The 19,771-nt window shown below is 39.7% G+C and overlaps 1 protein-coding gene across 1 annotated transcript in view; it reads right to left on the bottom strand.

The window, feature by feature from the left end:
- Nucleotides 1-5,015: 5,015 nt before the first annotated feature.
- Nucleotides 5,016-19,771, bottom strand: part of Rorb (RAR related orphan receptor B) — a 176,427-nt gene continuing 161,671 nt past the window's right edge. Inside the window, exon 10 of the mRNA XM_028770130.1 lies at nucleotides 5,016-5,544. Within this exon, the coding sequence (XP_028625963.1) occupies nucleotides 5,389-5,544 (156 nt within the window). The 3' untranslated portion in view covers nucleotides 5,016-5,388. The remainder of the gene's footprint in view (nucleotides 5,545-19,771) is intronic.

The raw sequence follows: 19,771 nt of genomic DNA, 5'->3' as shown, positions 1-19,771 counted from the left end.
GTGGCGCTTGTGGCTTTCAGACTTTCCTCATGAGTGTCTATGTATGGCTGTACTAGTGACATGAGAGAGTCTACCATCAGCCACAGCCAGAACATCCATGATATCCTCCATGACAGCCCCATGCTGTCAACAGGGGTGCAGATATCTGCATTTCCCATAGTTGGGTAGTTGGGCTTGTTTAATTCCAGTAATCTTTGTGCTTTAGTTTTGGCTATGAGAACAACCACTGGCCTGGTTTCTCTGATCCACTGTACGTTGTGCTTTGGTCATGCAGGAAGCATCGGTTGCTGTGACCAGTTGACCTCGGAGGAATTTCAGCAGCTTAGGAAAAAAGTGCACAGACAGACAGTCCCACCTGCTGTGTAGGAACCAGTGACCTGTGACCCGCACTTCAGAACAAGGGGGCGAGGCTATCTTGATGACAGAATAAATTGCTCAGAAAAGTACAACTAAGAGAAAGGGAGAAAGTGTCACAGATTTGAAGCCATACATTTAAGGACACATATACAGGTTCACAAACATGAAAGTTATATATCTGACTTTCAGGGGAAAAAAATGGACAAGAAATCTAGTTCCCTTTGGCTCTTCTACAGTGGAGCTCGGTGGGACACATGCAAGTGTCTTTTGTAAGCCATCATTCAATGGATTTGCCTTTATCTTTCGATTGCTACTTTGTTCAAGCAAACCTGGCATTATATTTTTGAGAAGTGATAGGAAAATGTGGAAACTAGATCGAGAGGGAGAACGACAATATCTCTTCTCTCACCCACTTTACTAGAATCCCAATGTCATCCTCTATCAAACCTGATCTGACTGGCTCTAACCCAGTAGACTTCTAGATGTTATTTTTGATACCAACAAGAGGAAGCAAGATGGATGTCTATGGCCCTCTTCTGCCCAGAGATGTGTTTGGTGTGTACCATACTCACAGACAACCTTTATCATTTACAACTCCATAATTCAGCTTCCATAATTCAGAAGCACTGTTGGCATGAGGCCTTGGCCAAATGCGGGTTGCCCTATTGTAGGCAGGGCATTTCCCTGTCAACTCAACACAGCTCTGCAGCACTATTTGCATCCATTCCTTGGCATTTTTGGGGTTCTGAGCTTTTAATCTGTTGATTTAAATAGGCAGGCCCCACTGGTTCTGAAACATACCCCCTCAAAAAGAAAAAAAGAAGGTAACCAGCTTATTTCCAAAATGCTCCGTGGCTTCTCACACCAGGCTTTTCTTCTGGCTACACATGTATCAGCTGTTGCAAGTAGAACATCAAATAGCACTTTATCTACATGGTAGTGTTTCCTTCCTTCCTCTTTATAACGAGACTCAGCAGAAGATTCCCTTCAGCTGCATGTTTAGGAGCTGTTGCTAGCTACTGAATAGTGTTTGCCAGAGCAGAGATATCCTTGCCTGAATCTACTGCCCTTTGTAGTAATTTATTAGAAACAAAAGTGAATATGGGCAAAAAAGTCAAAACCCAAAACCAACCAATCAAACAAAAGCCAGGAAAAATGATTTGGCCGCACTCAAAAATTTCGTTTGTCAAATAAACAGGATGTGGACTTACACTGTCACTACTCATTTCTGGTGTCTATGGGGGGGAAAGTAAAGTTTTAGGTTGTTTTTTGGAATTTGAGCCCCCTTACACATAGCATTATGTTATTGAGAGGCAGTAAAAGTTGGCCATCCATCTGCAAGGTTTTCTACAAATAGCTCAGCTTGACTGCTGGGAAGGAACCTGCATGATAAGGCAGCCATGATGTAAATGCACTGATGGCCCCTGATGCCTACCGTTAATATTCAGTTGGGTACACTGAAGAGTCTCCCAGCTAGTGTCAGGGGAATCTAATCGCCTAAGACCATAGTATTCTCTGCTTTTTATTCGGAGGTCTTTTATCCTAGAGCCTTGAAGAAAGAATTAAGACAAAGAAAATGCAGAGTGTGTTTGGAAAGTATATCCTGACCCTCAATATATGACCCGGGAATAAAAGAGCCCCTGAAAAACTGACACAAAGATAAACCAAGTCACAGACAACGTGGCCATTTGTAACTGTCAACCAAGATTTTGAAATCGCTCATTTTCCCTTCAAGATTTGCTTTTTTTTCTACAGAGTACAGAGGCACTGCAGTTGTCATGCGCAACAACCTGTTAGCTCTGACCTCTGACCTTTAGATTCTTGCATTTCCTTTGCTAAGGATTTACACAGAAAGTTTCCATTAATTGGGAGAGTAGTAGGGGCAGTCTGGTTGTCTTGTTCTTTGCTTGTTTTAGAGAAGGGAACCAATGTCTTCTCTTGGGTAGAACATTTAGGCAAATTCAAAAAAAGGAATTTCATTCATTTTTTTTTAACCTTAAGCTACTGTAGCTACTCTGAAGCCTGTCAGGAAGGGTCTTCAATAGCATGTTCAATTTATGCCATTTACATTTTGTTCTCGGCTTCCTATTTTGCCCCTCCCCCTTCTCGATGCATTTTTTTTTTAAATGAAGCATCCCTGAGCAGATTCAGTGCAACATCTGCATCAAGCAGTGATTGTCATCCTTGAGGTTTAAAGGAGACTACGGAGCCCAGTTCCTTCTTCCAGTACGCACCTCATCCTAGCACATTCTGAACATTGGCCAGTTCTCAGGAATAGGAACAGCTTGGTGAGACTGTGTGGTAAAGAGAGGTTTTCTTACTGAAATCTCATGTAGTCAACGGAGACGTTCAAAGGGCAGTGTTTAAAGGCTTTCTTACCATTAAATCATGACTTGATTCTCTTTAAAGGGAAAACTTGGCAACTGAAGGCAAAACTGGAGCTCTCTCCTCTGGATGTGAGGTTGGCTGAGCCAATACTGATTACCACTGTTTGGTTCTGGTTCAGTTCCCAGCTCTGCTTCCTGTCCCTCTGCTTCAAAAGGTTCGTGCTGTCCCAATGAAATGCTAGGGCTAGTGGAAATGACACAATTTCAAAACCAGTATCTCCTGAGGCAAATGTGGGGAACAATCACTTTCCTACACTACCCATGGGACAAGGAAGGAAAAAATTCTCAGCTACTTCATCAATTGAGCCGATGTAAATCCTCCAAGGTAAACTGAAGGCAACAAATGATCCCCTTTGCAGCCCAGTGGGATCTTCAGGCTGACAATGGGAAACACTGGGCCAACAGAACAATGAAAACAAAGTTTGACATGAGTTCAAAGCTCAAAGGGGAACATCAAGTAGACACAGTAAGCATTGCCTATCACAAGCCAATCATAAAACATATATCGCATTTGGAAGCAGCTTGGCTTAATTGAGTGCCTTCCATTACCCTGTTTTCCTAGCAATCAGTAAAGTAATCTTTCCATTAGAAGGAAATATGACTCTTGGAATTAATTCTTTATACAAAGAGCTAGCAGGAGTGACATTTACACCAAAAAGAACTGAGTCCCTGTAGCAGCATAATAAGCAGTCTACAGCTGTCTTCTCAGAACCAAAGGTAATTTGGTTCAATGTAGTTAAATTAATTGAATATAACAGTGGTTGAAAAAGAGATTCATTATTTTAAAGCCTTTTTGTTTTCCCCCAATGGCTTGGAATTCATCAATCATGAGGTGAGAAAAGCCCCTGCTTTCTGAAAGGAAAGACTGACATTACTGTTCTGATCATCCACTGGAGTTCTGAGGCATCCTGAAGATGACTCTCAATCAAGAACTTCAAGAGAGCATAAGGGACTAACCCCTCCCTCAAAAAAAAACCCCACAAAACAAAACAAAAATCAGAAAACCAAAAAACAGAAACTCTAACTTTCTACTGATGGAGATCTACAAAGCAGGTGTGGAAATGTGTGTGTGTGTGTGTGTGTCTGTGTGTATGTCTGTGTGTGTGTGTGTATGTGCACAGGTTTGTGCATGTGTGTGGATTAGACTAGTTCATACTAAAGACCTAGACCTTCCAGGAACAGGGGGAACAAACAGTTTCTAGCTCATGCTTTTCTGGTGTTTAATTTTGCAGGAGAGGAGGTGAAGAACCTGTATAGGTTACTGTCCCATTCTACACTTTTTAGTGGCTAAAAAAATAACCAGGTTGAATAGAGGATGTCATTTAAAACTGTGTAGGAAATAATTTTGGGATTGGGATATATCAGTCCCATAGACAAAAGGTTTATTTTTTTCTAATCTGAATTTTTTTTTTACTATATTTTCATAAATACAGCATTTTGAAGTTGAAAAAAACCTGGAGGCCCCAGGTTCTTGCCTGTTTTCTCCTTTCTAACAAATTAGCATGAGTATAATTTAATGAATTTACTTTTTTACTTTGAATGTTCTATTTCTCTCTGTTCTTTGGGAAAAAATGGTTAAAACATGTCTACACCAAATGGTATAGGCACCTTGTCTTATACTTCTAGTCACATATTTCTAAAAACATTGACGGTGGTCATAACCTATAGATTGAATTTTTTGTTGTTTTGAAGAAATTATAATCACCAAAGTCAAATTTCCTTCAGAATTTGAAATACAAATCCAAAGTAGGGGAACCCCAATGTTTTGCATTCTGGTGATAAATAGGCAATATCATTATCTGGTCTGTAAAACAGGAAAATGGCTTCAAATCCTTCCCCTACCCCTAGTATGTGCCATCTTGATGGGACTTTCAAGTCATTGATAGACATGGAGCTTTATAAACAACAGTTATGTGTTACCCCGATTCCTTTGTAGACTTTCTTCTGAATGGGTCCTATCATGTTGTTATGTATGGATGAAAACTCTGGCTGGAAATAAAAGCCCGATTGTCTAACATAAAAGTAACATATAACAGAAAGCAAATCAAATGAGAGAGCCTGACTGAACCTCCATGGCTAATGGGCATGGTATTTTAAGCCACAGTGCATGAATACGTAATAGTCATATATAATACTCTTACATATTATATATTCATTACATACATGCACAGTACTTTCCAAGACAGTTACAAATTTCCACATGCATCAACTATCTAAAAACATAGAAATAGGTAAGCCTAGTAAGTGGAATTTTCTTAAATTATAATTGAACAATCAACAAGAAAAGTAATCATGTAAAGTACGGCTCTGTTCTCGTATTTATCTACAATAAAATTCTATAAACAGTTGTCTCCAAAACATACCCGAATAAAATTAAAAAAGATAACACCCAGTGTCCTATATTTGTATATTTATGATCATTTCAAAAACAAACAAACAAACAAACAAACAAACAACAAACAAACAAAAGAGCCCCACTCAGGTGCATATTTACATTCTTCAAACTGTAGCGGTGAAAAATATTTCTATTAAGTGCAGGACATTCCTAATGTTGCAGTAGTGACATTTTCCTTAAGTCCCCATGAACACATTGCTTTTGTCTTAACGGCGATGCATTCCATGACTCTGAGAGTTCTCGTCCCCTTCATTTGCAGACCGCAGCACAGTCAGGATTAAAGAGCTCCTTGTACAATGGAGGAAACAGTGTATTCACTATGTCTGGATGAGACTGCTTAAATACCTGCAGCTTCTCCCCATGCAAGTTGCAGACTGCCGTGATAGTTGGTATCTTGGCTATTAACTGCAGAACACAGAGACAGAGGGAGACAAAGAGGGAAGCTCGTTAGTGGCCTGTCTTGTGAATTAATGTCTTTTGGGGACACAGATAAAGGTAAATGGCTTTGGAGAAAGATGTTCAGAGAGAAAGAAGGCTCTCTTTCAGTTTCCCTTGAAAAGAAAACAAAAACATATTCCTCATCCTATGGTCTAAAGGGGGAAAAAAAAGAAGAGAAAGCAAGCAAGCAAGGAGGGTTAAGGCTCTGGGTTCATTGTTCTGAAATAAAATATGCACAGGAGGCATTCTTGTTTCGTGCTGGTGAGTGGGTGCTAAGCAGGCAAGTTCTCTGAATAGAATCCTGCTACCTAAAAGTCAAGGACATTGGGACAGTGTGACTCAAGGCACTATCTGTCTCAGTCTTTTCATTTGTAAAATGGGCTTGTTAATCCTAGCTCTCTCTTTGGGTTATGTGGACTGAGTAATTGATATGAACGTGTTCAGAAATCTGCAACTATGTAACATAATTGTTAGCTAATAGAATTATTATCCTTCATTTCCTGCAGACTTCCAAGACATGAATACTACAGTATTTTTATTTATTTATTTATTTATTTATTTATTTATTTATTTTAGCTTTAGAGGATGATAATCTTATGAAAGTAAAAGCAAATTCTATGAACTCATGACACAAAGGCAAAGAGAGCACTTGTGGGATGGATGTGATGTGGGGGGCACGGGAGCCAGCAGGAGGGGAGCAGGGGAAATAGAGAGGACAGGAGGCATGAATATGTGTGACATGCATGCTACATATGCATGAAGGTGTCATGATGAAGTCGATTATTTGTTCACTAATTAAAAACTGTTTGAGGAGTGACCCATGATCATCACAATACTTGGAAACCAAACTCACTAAATCTACCTGTACCTCCCTAATTCTTTTTCATTCTGATGCAGAAAATTTCTGCATACTCAAGAAAGTCTGAGAGGCCACCAGCTTTGAACTTCTTTCACAAACAGGTGATCGCTAGACTTTGAGTAGGTCTCTTCTATCTTCCTCCTTCTCTCCCTCGTCCTCCTCCTTCATCTTTTAATGCTAAAGATGGAACCAGACCCTTGTGCATGCCAGGCAGGTGCTGTACCATAGAGCTACACCTACCTCCAACACACACACACACACACACACACACACACACACACACATACACACACACACACACATTTATGTTACAGTGTAGTTCTTTGAGTTAAAAGAAAACAATGTTTGATAATAATTTAAATGCTTCCCATTTTGCTTCCTGCTAAAAGCCTTAAGGAGATGAATGTTTCTGATGTTGAACATATTTACAACCATCCTTTAGTATCAAATTAGTTTAAGAAAATGTTCATTGGACAGTATTACTGGCAGGATTGTGATAACACTCTTGATAAAAGTAAATGTAGTAGTCCACACAGCTGGTTAAGATGGACTGTAAAGTGTCAATGGTAAAACCCAGTTAAGCAGACTCCTGTGATGACCTGGCTGGTACCCCATGTTCCCCTCTCACCAGTAAGAATGTATCTCAGCCTTTGAAGGGAGATAATTACCTTGTGGTTTTTCAAAATCCTTTTAACCACTAATTATTCTGCAACCATATCATAAGAAATGTAAAACCAGCATTAAGAATCGAGCTGCTGACACACTCAAAGGATCTAGATCCAGCTTTATGAAGTGGGGGCTTCAAACCTTCAAAGACATTTGAGGTGTCTGGCCCTGCAACCTAGCCTTCTCTGCTGCTGTCTGGGAATGAAAACAGGCAGAGTCTTTTCTGTAGTGTGTGTCAGACTTCAGACTGAGAATTAAGACTTTATCTTCAACATTACAAACCACATTCCTTTCACTCAAGATACATTAAGACAGTTAGCTGCACATTTATTTTATATTGAGGCTCTACTGGACACTGGAATGCACAAAACTATTATGGATCATGCCCACAGTGTATTTAATAAGACAATTGGGGATTAAGTCACCACGCTGACTAACATAGAGAGAAAAGTTGTGGGGAGAGTGACGGTAGCTGAGGAGTCTGGGATACTCAGATGTCCTAATATCTTGTGACAAACCTTCTCTAAGAATAAGACATCAAATTTGAGAGGAGAAGGAACATTGAGAACTGGGCAGGCATGTGGGCAGGGAAACCTAACATGCCCAGGATCTGTGGCGAAGATACTGGCCAAGTAGAGTTCTGAAGAAGTCACAGACATACTGGGGCAGTAGGTGAGCATGGGTTTGGGGTAGACGCTAATGAAGAGTGTGCACAGCCAGAATCTGGCAGCTCTTAGAGTACATGTCACAGCCTTCAGCTTTAAACAGAAACAAAGATGATCAGAATATCCGTCTGAGAGACTCACTTTGAGTCTAGGGTAGAAAAGTGTGTTTTGTATGTTTTTATACGTAAACAGTTTATAAGTGTCCACTTAACTGGAGCCCCTTGGGAAACTATCGAAGCTTTCTTAACCAGCTGCCTCACGCAGAAGGAAACTGCAACAATTTAGAAACACTTCTTGCACATTACAGTGCTCCCTGAAATAGCTATTGAATGCGGAGGAGCTCTGAAAGCCTTCTCTAATCATCTGCTGTTGAATTGATGATCTGTGGTGCTGCTGCTGGAACTTCCAGATGCAGCTGTGAAATGATTGCCAATCTTTAGCGTGATAAGAATCACTGGAGTGCTCTTTCAAAGTGAGGATTACCAGGAACTTCTCCCAGGGATTCAGTTCCAGTATGTCAGAGTCCACACTTGAAGTAAACATCCCCTGTGAATACTCATGTCATGAACCAGTGGAATAGGCTCTGAGAAACAGTGCCTTGGAGACTTAGACTTTGTTTAAAACAAACAAACAAACAAACAACTTTAAAAATTGACAAGTAAATTCTGTATTTTATCTGAATCAGTTCTGTTCCGTGAGAGCCAAGTAGGTTCTCTCAGGTGGCAAAGACATTTTCATGTGTACAGGGGAAAGGCTGCTCTTACATGATGGATAAGTTTGGAGTTCTTGGTGATACACAGGTATGTCATAGTGAGACTTGTGGACACGGGGCTTTGGAGTCAGCCTGCTATTTGGTTCCTAGTTCTGCCACTCATACTAATGCAGGCTTGGACTTAACTCAGCTTCCGTATCAGTCAGATGCTGTGCTAGGGTTTCTATTGCTATGAGGAAACACCATGACCACAAGCAACTTGGAGAGGAAAGGGTTTACTTCAGCGTACAGTTTATTAGTCCATGGATAAGAGAAGCCAGATTAGGAGCTCAGGACAAAAACCTGGAGGCAAGAACTAAAGCAGAAGCCAAGAAGGAGTGCAACTTACTGGTTTGATTCTCATGGCTTGCTCAGCCTGCTTTCTTATGCCATCCAGGACCACCCACCCCTTGTCAAATGGGCCCACCCACATCAGTCATCAATCAAGAAAATGTTCCACAGGCTTGATCACAGGCCAATCTGGTGGGGACATTTTCTCAATTGAGGTTCCCTCTTCCAAAATGACTCTAGTCTGTGTCAAGTTGACATAACAACTAGCCAGCACAGATGGTGACTATAACATTTTCGGCTTCAGAGGGAGGCTGGGAGGATTTAATGAGTCAATATACATGGTTCTTTAGTGCGACCCATTGTCTGCTGATGGCACACACGATAGCTATTGTATTAGTTACTTTCTAGTCATTGCAACCAAAATACCAAAGAACAACATCATGTGGAGGATTTATATTTTGGGTCACAGTTTCAGAAGCATCAGTTCATCATGACATAGAGGAAGTGATGAGACAGAGGAAATTTTTAGCAAGGTAGGCAGGAAGCAGAGGGTGTGGATGTGTGCAAATATTAGAATGTGACTGGCTTTGATTTATTTTAACTAGACCCGCAGTCCCTGTGGCCCTTAATATTTGAAGATCCGCTGTGATGGTTTGAATGAGAATGGCTCCCAAAGGCTCAGATATTTTGAATGCTTGGTTTCTAGTTGGTATAGAACTCATTTTGGAAGGATTGGGAGGTGTGGCCTTTGGGGGTGTGTGTGGGCTTTGTGATTTCAAAAGCCCATGCCATGCCAAGCCCTACTCCTCTCTGCCTCCAACTTTTGGATATGGATATAAGCTCTCAACTACTGCTCCAGAGCTGTGCCTGTCTATCTGCAGCTAAACTAACTCCTTGACATGATGGTCATGGACTTGTGCCCCCAAGTAAATGCTTTCTTTTATAAATTGCCTTGGTCATGGTGTCTGTTAATAGCAGTAGAAAAGTAACCAAGACATCACCAGCACATTCAGGATGGGTATTTCTTGCTCAGTCCGACATCTCTGGAAGCGCCCTCACAGACCTAGTCAAGTCGACAATGAAAGCTGAGCTGTGATGCTCCCAGCTCACATATCACTTGTTTCAAGGAGTGAAAGAGGAGTAAGGCCATGCTCTGCAAAGGATGTGAGCAGCAGAGATCCAATTTAGTCTTCAGCCGAGCTCTGCAATCTGAGCCTGACTACACTGTTACTTCATGAGAAAATTATCCATTTGCTTTTATTGGAACAGGAATGCAAAATCATGATGAATTTTTGTTTTCTTGTGACAATAAAGTTGCTCATTGACTGCTCAGAGACTAGACTCCTATGCTATGGTTCTTCAGGGCCTTGATACTTTGGCTATGAGCAGAATATATAGGAAACTAAAAGCACAAGCCCAAGACAAACCTTTGGTGGTTACTCACTTGATTAGAGGCAGGGAACTCTAAGTCTGGTTTTGGAAAGTGAATGTCGACTCCTTGATTTTTTTCTGCTAAAAGCTCAGGTCTTGTCGGAGCCTCACTCCTATCTGGTTCTGCCTTTTCTATGGGATTTAAGTCCATTTTATATTGTTTATCTGGAGAATGGGCTGAATAGCTAACAGACACTGTCAGTAACAACACTGAGAAATACAGAGTTTCATTAAACTGTTTTATCTCTGAGAAGGCTGGCTGAGACCTCCCAATCAGCTGTGGGAATGGAAGGGCTGATGGGGATCCGACACTCTGTAGTCAGGCAAGGCCAGGAGGCCATGCAGACACAGGGAAGCACTTGGCAGAGCCCAGAAGGGCCCAGTGGAGAAAACAGCACACACTCACTTATTGCTCATTAATATCATGTACTGCAGTTGGGGGACCCACATTTCAAAGGGAGCTCAGAGCAGCTTCAACAGCAGTTAATGGTTCAACAACTTTTTAAACAGCTGGGGATGTTTAAAGGAAGCACTTGGAGATGGAGGGGGTAGTCAATTTGAAATCATCATGAAATTCCTTCACATCCAAATAATCTCCATCACAGAACTAGACAGAAGATCTATAAAAGGGCATCTCACATTCTTTTCTTTTTCTTAATGGCTAGTAGACATTTCATTGTCTACTTCTTTTATAAGAAGGAAGCTTTAGTTTATGTCTACAAGGGTCTACAAGAAGAAGAAACTGCTGTTTGAACAGAGATAATAATCTTATGATTCTCTTTAGAGTGTGGTTTTATGACAGAATTCATTTTTCAAATCAGTACAACTGATGTTAGGGAAATGGGACAAGCAGAAGGTAAAACAAGCCATCAGGATGATGTCCATCCTTACAAAGAAAGCCAACAATTGTTTGATCGAAGTGGAAGATGGAAGAGGCTGAATACATCCGTCTCACCTGTCCAAGTTCACATTGTGTGTGTGTTTGTGTGTGTGTGTGTGTGTGTGTGTGTGTGTGTATGTATGTATGTATATAACCAGACCTAGGTACTTGGATTAAAATTATATTGAACTTGAGACTCCTTTCCAGTCATAAACCCTTCCCATCTTCTCCTCTGCCTATTCTTGACATCCATTTTGTGGCACATGTTCTTTCTACCTGGACATTGATAGTGACATTAGAAGCCGGCATTTATCTCAGCTGGGCCTGGGATTTGGAATCAGACTGATAGCCTCAAGGTACTGTCTAAATGTAGCTAGGACTTCAAATAACTTAAAGAGCCAAGTGCTGAATTTACCCCCCCCCCATGAGGACCAGGAAGCACGGAACATTGGTATTGAGAGAGAGAGAGAGAGAGAGAGAGAGAGAGAGAGAGAGAGAGAGAGGAGGGAAGGGGAGAGAAGAAGGGAGAGGGGAGAGGGGAGAAGGGAGAGGGGAGAGGGGAGAGGGGAGAAGGGAGAGTGGAGAGACAGAGAGAGACAGAGACAGAGGAACATACAGAGTGACACAGAGAAAGAGTGTGAGAGACAGAGAGAAAGCCACAGAGAGGAATTAACTAGACACCACAAGTTGGATAAATGTAAGGTGGAAAAATCTTAGTGCTTCCTAATTCCAGTACCTTCATGAGTGGGAACTGCTATTTTTTTTCTTTTAAACTTTAGATTCATTTATACTTTTCTACTGCTTAATCTCATTTCATTTATTTTTTAGCTCAGTTAAACTTGAGTCATGTTATGTGTAACTAAAGATCCCCATGAAATACACCAATCTGCAACTTGAGGAGTGAATGGTATACTGAACTCTCTCCTGTTTTAAAGATGCTTAACCTGATGATGCACAGTGCTTGGAATGTTGTGATAGTGGTCTTACAGTGTGTGCTGGTCCATTATAAGCAGCTAAACAGACAGACATAACCTGGTCTCTTAAGGAGTTCCTGGAAGAAACTGCCATGTACTCTTCCCCCTTGCTCTTCTGCCTCTTGTTTTCATAACTAACGCAGGTTGAAATGGCAAAGCATCCCAGGAGAGAGCTGTGTTCTGTGAATTTAGATTTGAAATTTAAAATTTGGAGACTCTGTTAAGGCATTTTATATAATTCTGCCTGTTCTTGCATTATTCTCCTATGTATTTACAGCTGTGTAGATGCCTAAGGGGGGCTTCGAGGATGCCCCAGATGTGGTTACAAAGGTATGTTACATTGTGATATTCACTAGGAAATATAAGAATTTGTAAAACAAAATACAGACATTTAAAATTACAGAACTAATTCCAACCCAAGTAGAGAAGAGAATAGTGAGACTGAGGATACATCATCTGAGCAGGGCAATCTTATTTTCTGATAGGCATGACTGCTTATTTCAGATGAAATGGACTCCTGTCCTCTAGTTACCCAAGTATGAATTCTCAGAACACCCTCAGACCACACTAAAATCACACACGTGGGAAGGGATATGCACATGCGGCCCCAACCTTCCATATAGGTTAATAAACCAGAGTAGCAACTATTTCTGGCCCCATGGAGAACACAAAGAAAAGCAGTGTGGATGCCTGTCTAGTTTCCCTGGCTCCTTCAGTGTTTGCTGAATGGACACCATGGGCCAAACAGTTGTTACTTCTAGTTTCATTTCACAGTGGGGCTGCTGATGCCTGGTCCTCATGGGAAGATAAATTAGCACTTAGGTGAGAGTGGCCAGGGGTGATGCAAGTAACTTTTCAAACTCTAATATGTAAATAGGGTGAAATCTTCCATATTCTAAGCTTTTCTTAATAACTTAGGTTCTTATGTTCAAGGAACAGTTTTCTTATTCATGCTATAAATAAACAAAGGGATTAAAAAGTTAGTGATTCTGTTGGTTTCCCAAGCTCAGTCAGTCCAGAGCAGAATTCTTGGGAAGGAAGGGAAGCCTTTTGATAGGGTGGAGTGTCTCTGAGTTTATTAATACTTTAAGAGTGGGTACCTACAAATTAATTGTTTAGGTGCTGATAGTGGGTTAGGTTTAAATTTTAACTCGATTGCTCACACACTGGTTCATTTTAGGTGTGGTTTTGATTGCTTGAGCTTTCAATTTATCCTTTTGTAAAGTAAGATAATGAGATTATAACTTTAAAAAGTCAAAGTCAACCTATCTGATCTATCAGTACCGTGTTACACACAGTAAGTACTCAGCCACTCTGAATTATTCATTGCTTTGACAGTTTATGTAATTTCCATCTTCATTGCTTTTCATTATAATCAGAGAAGTACTGTTTTTATGCTCCACATCATGTGACATTTTATCTCATATACACATGTATTGCATAGTCGATCTGTAATAAAGATTTGTGACGTAAATAAAACCACCATGACTTAGGAACACTCTTTCCATGTGAGAATTTTTTCTGCAGTGGAATGCGGTGGATGTGATGTTGTGTGACTGGGGCAGGCATTCTTACTGCAAAGTTAGGGCTTCATCCTGTAGTGTTTCAGCTGGAAGGGGACAGTCATGCTCAGCTCTCTCACATAAGGTAAAAGTTATGCTCAGACAAAGAGAAGGAAATGACAGGGTGTTTCTTGCCTGGGCAGAAGACATGGACATAAGAGTCTAAATTAGCAATGTCTAATAGAAACATAATAGAGAATTTGATAATTCTTGTACTTCTCATTACAACTTAGAGTGAGATCACAACTACAAGCATTTCTACTTGGAGAATCGCTTGAAAAATAAATAAATATATAAAAAGGATATCTTGTGACTTTAATAACCTAGAAGGCACAAAGGAGAAACTGAATTGGCGAAAGTCTATGCCAAACATGCCTCCAGCTGTGGGCCAGACTCAGAAACTTCATGAGGGGGAAGAATGGGAAATGGACTTGAGGACAAGATTGAGTGAGACACCCAGTTCTGAGCTTTGTCCTTGACTGTGAATATAGTGTCACAGCATGACCTACTTTGGACTGCCCTCCCCTTCTCTGCCCCTATGGTCAGAGCAACAAGAAGGGAAGACGCTTAGTGACTTATAGTGATGACAGGCCAGAGGCCTGAAATGACAGCCGTCTTCACAGTTCAGACATTTACTACTGATCTTTTTCCATCTGTTCTGCCTCAACAGTAGTCCTCCATTGGACCCTGAACCTCATAGTTCTTACCCTAGGAAGCAAGCCCTTCTGAGTCAGGTCAGACTTCACTATATTAGAACTTGAAATTGGCCTGGAAAGCTAATAGGGAGGCTGATCCTTGGACACACACCATCAATACTTCATACTATAAGCTTTGGTTTAAAAAATTACTCCAGACAACATAGTTATGGTACACAGTATAGGATTGAGTCTTTGAGATGTGGTAAAAATCAGCCTTTTCTCTTCATCTTGACGATGGAAAACATCTAACAAGTCCTTAAAATAACCACACAGGATTGAGCAGTGGAGGACAAAGAGAATGTCTGGAAGAACCTTTGTTTTTTTCTTTGGGATATCAAAGGATGTTATACTGAAGAGATCTTAAAGACCAGGCAGTTCAGCCTACTCATTTCCCAGACAAGAGAAGTGAAGCCAAGAAACAGATGGGCTGCCTCCTCTAGTCATATGGGACTTAAAAATATATATCTTTACTTATTTTTTTCATGAGTTTTCATGAAAGTGACCAGTGTTATCTCATTTCCTGACTTCTCAAATTCAGGATCCTGCCCAGTCTATTATTTATAGTGTAAATTAGCCCTCTACTTTCCTACCTCTATAATACCCATTCTCCACTTTCCCATCATCCACTTCCATCTTGTGAGAACTTTCCACTCTTCAATGATGATCTCAAACATATTATTTCTTATATAGACTTTATCCTACTGAAGTAAAATTCATTCTTCCAACACCAATCCTATCCAAATAAAACAATAGTTTGCATATTCCCTTGTATGAACTAGATGGAATATTTATAAATTATCTCACTTAGTCCTGTAAGGACCCAAGATATTGTTGACCATTTCACTCCTGTTATATGGGGAGTTTGAAACCTGTGTTTGAGGTTCTTAACTAATACATCTTATAGCTGGGATAGTTTATTTAAAAATATGATATGTATTAATATGCATATAGGAGAGGAAAATCTATTCTCTAACACTGTTTGCCTTTAATATCTTTCCAAATGATAAAAAAACTGATTTGTAGATAGACAATGAAGCTTCCCAGTTAATGAATACAGACACCTAAATTCTTAAGCCCTTATTCAATTGAAGTTTGGCCCAAAGTATAAATTATTGAGGCCTAAACTTTAATTTCAAGGTGTGTTGAAAGTGTGTTAGAGTTCATTCTTTCAGGAGGAAGTTCAGCAACTGTATGAATCCTGTGCTTTTATCTTATTATTGTCTATACTTATTCAGAGTAAACCAGGCAACTGGTAGAAACATTTCTTTTTTTAAATATTATAACAGAGATAGACTGGTTTCTTATTTAACCTTAGTCTGTGCCCTAGAATATAACATTTTAGGTTTGTATGCCCATTCTTAGAAATAGCTTTATATTTTTTCCATGGGTTTTATGTAGAATAAATGTTGAAAATGGCCATTTATTTAAGAGGTTACCATGAAACAATAAGGAAACTTTTTGTAAAGATAGGAAGAGTACACAGTGGGTGGAGTACTTTTAAACTTAGTGAAAAATATTCTTTTGGAAGAGTTCTGTTGGTGGGTTCTAGTTTTCCTTGGATTTTAATGTTCTCCAAAGGGGCATATGCTAAATGCTTGTTCACAAGCTGCTAGTGGTGTTGTTGGGAGGTAGTGAGATTCTCAGCAAATGGGGCATAGAGAAAGGAAGTTAGGTGACTGGGACATGGCCTTCTTGGGGACATTGGGAGTGTTCCCTCTTTTTGGCATCTGTCCACCATGACCTGAGCAAGTTCATTGTATGTTCCTGCTATGGTGTTCTGTGTCTCTTGGGCCACAAAATTACAGTGAAATGACCATAGCCTGAAACCTCTAAAACTAGGAGCCCAAACAAACCACCCCTTCTTAGAAGTTTTTAGTTTCAGGGCTTTTATCATAGAGATGGTAAGCTGACACATGACTAGAACGATTCACTTCTGTCCCTTGACACTTGACAATGCATCTGAAACTCAGACAAATGAAATTACGTTATCTGAATTTACTGGAGAAAAATGGGAATCTATTTTTCACTGTGTTTTGGTCTTTCCTCATAAGCATACAGTATCTCATTAATGTGATGGCTTTTATAAAAAACAGTCTAAAGAAGAACCCAGCATCTACATTCGAATACTGGTTATGTGTGGTCATTCGCCTACAGAGAATAGTTCTCAAGAAATAATTCTTGAGTAGAGTTTTCTCTGGATGCAACCTTTTAAAATATGTTTTTTGTTGTTAAAAAGAATAGAATTATGTATTTTTATCTTGCTAAACCAAAGAAAGCAGGTTTAAGGTAATCCATAGAATCAGTGTTGTAATTCTTTTCTTGGCATCAAATATATTAAATATGTCATTTTCTGTCTCTTTTCTAAAACCTTAAGTAGTTCATATCATGACCTAGAGGCCAGGATGTAGAAACCAGAGTAAACATATAACTACAAACATTTAAGCTCCCAAAAGGAACCATATACTTAATCTTATAACACGTCTGTTCAGAAACATGGAATTTTCATGGTTCTTAGATAGGTGTTGGGAGTATGATTTGGGGGCAAACAGGCAACTTTCCCGAGCAGAATAGCAAGGACTTTTGTTTAACTCTGTTTTAAGACCATAGGTTTACAAGGTAAACTTTTGAGAGATCCACAACACAAGCAAGAAGAATTTCTGGAGAGAAGAGAAAAGGGATGGAGGATATATGGTCAAAGTACATTATATATTTGTATGAAAATGTCCTTATGAAACCTAGTATGATGTACCATGAATAATGCACCAAGAAAAATAGGAAAGATCCATCATGTCAATTTAATGTATATACTTGTACCTATGAGTTAATAAGAAATCATCATACACTTAAATGCAGATATTCATATTACTGCCTTTTCTGCCCAGAGAGGCTAACGGTTAGTTTAAGCTTTACTTTTGACTTGATGAAAACTGAGTCACAGAGAGCAAGTGTCTTGCCCTTGGGAGAAGTTCTGTCAAAGGGAACTATCACTGTAAAATGGTGTGGAAATGTTCTTCCTGGTGATGTATTAATTTTAACAAACTTTATCATAATGGAGCAACATATTTAACTCACGGAGGTTTTTTTTTTTAATAGAAGTTCTCAGTATGTCCAAAGTAAAATCTGATGATGTCTCCAAATAGTCTTTTACCTCCCTCATTTTTAAAATAAAGAACTCCAAGAGCAGAGTGGGAAGTCTTAATGATAAAAATATAAAGAGTAGGATCTTATTATCTTTAACCAAGAATAAGTTGAATTTCCCAGTTTCTTACCTTCTGAAGATACTAGTTCTAAAGAAACCAGAGGTAGGTTAACATTTAAAATGATGTTTTTCCTCTAGAAAATCTAGTAATTGAGAAATCAGTTTAAGATTTAAAATGATGTTGAATGTCAATCATTGATAATTACTTTTCTTCTATGATCACTTTATTTAGGTAAACAATTTTTCTCTATACTAATCTGTTGTATAACAGTTTCCTCTGAAACATTCCATCCTGAAGGGAAGTTCTTTAAATAGGGAGGTAAACAACTCAATAACTTCAGGAAGTCCCTGAAACTGACCAGATTCCCTAGACCCCTCCCTGTCAGAGTAAGCAATAAAAGCAAAGTCACTCTGAGAGAGCTAAACTGCAAAGACTCTGAAGAGTCATGCTGTAAAGAAGACTACCAGACCAGTTGCCTGGGAGAAGCAGAAACCTGTACAGCTGCCTGGAGGAGGTTTAGACCAGAGTTGCTTGGAAAGAATACCCTCTGCCCTGTGAGTTGCCTGCAGGTGCACAATGTGCTCCAGCTTACCAGCTTTTGTGGTCTATCACCCAAGCTGGACTGTGTCTTGGTGATGCAGAAGTCTTTTTTTTTCTTTTTTTAGGTTGAGGAACTAGCAATACAATAAATGCAAATAGTCAAGGAACAAACAAGACAATAAACACAAAGTCTTTGAATCCATTCTCTTCCTGTAGGTAACCTCTTTCCCCTATTCCTGTAAGTGATCCCAATAAAACTCTGTTCTCTGAGTTGACTCTGGAAGTATAGATGGTCTGGTGTAGATTTTCTGAATTTATTAGATGCGTGTATTACATTTCCCCAGGAAAAGTTGTCACACAACATCACTTTAAAGCTTGTCATTCTTGGTGAATATAGCTTGATCATGCTAGCCCTTTTTGTCCTGGGAATACTTTTATTCCTACCCATTGTGTTAAATCTTTTCTTCAACAACATCAACATGTTGGCAGCCAAGTACATGGCTTGAACCTGAAAATGGACCCCCAGACAGAGTTATTAAATTAACAGGCTGACGAGCCAAGATTCTGCACAGAGCCTTACCAACCTAAGACGTAAGTGCACTGCTTTTGATAACGCATATTCCACGATGGATAAGGAAGACATTCTAGTCAGAACGACCTAAGACAGGCTCAGTCTTGTTAATGAGATTTAAAAAAAGGGGGGGGGGGAGAGGTGGAGAGCCTTTGGGGCTGCTTGGCAAGAATCTGACATGGGCCAAGGACAAGGAAGTAGGCTTCTGGCAGGAATCTGACATTAGGCTAGATCAAAGAAGTAATTTCAGGAAGGAATCTAAATCTTAAGCTAGAGCAAAGAAGTAATCTCAGGCAGGAACCTAAATATTAGGCTAGAACAAAGAAGAAATTTCAGACAGGAATCTAAATTTTAGGCTAGAACAAGTAGGTAGACTTCAGACATGAATATGACCTTGGGCTTGGACTGGGAAGTAGGCTCAGATACTTTGATCATCCTGATAAGCCCTTAGAAACAGTGATCACAGGAGTGTTCACATAACTGAGTTTAATGCCTCGCTTTTTCTTTGACTATTTGTGTTTATTGTCTTGCTTGTTCCTTGACTATTTGCATCTATTATATTGCTAGACCCTCAACCTAGAACAGACCTTAATACATGCATGTAATCAAAATGGTATAAAAGCATAAAGGCGGAAGGGTGATGGGATAGGGGATTCTAGGGAGGGGAAATGGGGAAAGGAGATGACACCTGTATTGTAAATAAATAAAATATCCAATAAAAATAATTTATAAAAAATTATCATTCTTAATTAAGCTAAATCAAGAAACGGATGTCATGTTGCATGCATCTACTTCTGGTATGTCCATATGTTGAAATAACCCCAGGGCAGGATCTATATGAAGAGATCTGAGTGGAAAGGAAATTAAGAGGTCATCAGGCTAATCTTTTATCTTGAGTAGGTCTGTTAAGGCACATTTGAATGGTAACCAGACAATGACAAGAACCTGATAGTGGCAAGCTACTTCACATGGTAGCCCACTCCTGTGTTCAGAGAGTCAAATTCAGCATTTAATGTTCCTTTCTAATTTTGAATAAAAATCTTAAGTGTTCTTAACCTTGGCCCAGACCTGACTATAATGCTGCAGCCTTCTCCTTGTTTGCAGAT

The sequence above is a fragment of the Grammomys surdaster genome, unplaced genomic scaffold, assembly GCF_004785775.1.
Source record: "Grammomys surdaster isolate TR1022 unplaced genomic scaffold, NIH_TR_1.0 198, whole genome shotgun sequence".
Taxonomy (NCBI): Eukaryota; Metazoa; Chordata; class Mammalia; order Rodentia; family Muridae; genus Grammomys; species Grammomys surdaster.
This window is presented reverse-complemented; position numbering and strand designations above follow the sequence as displayed.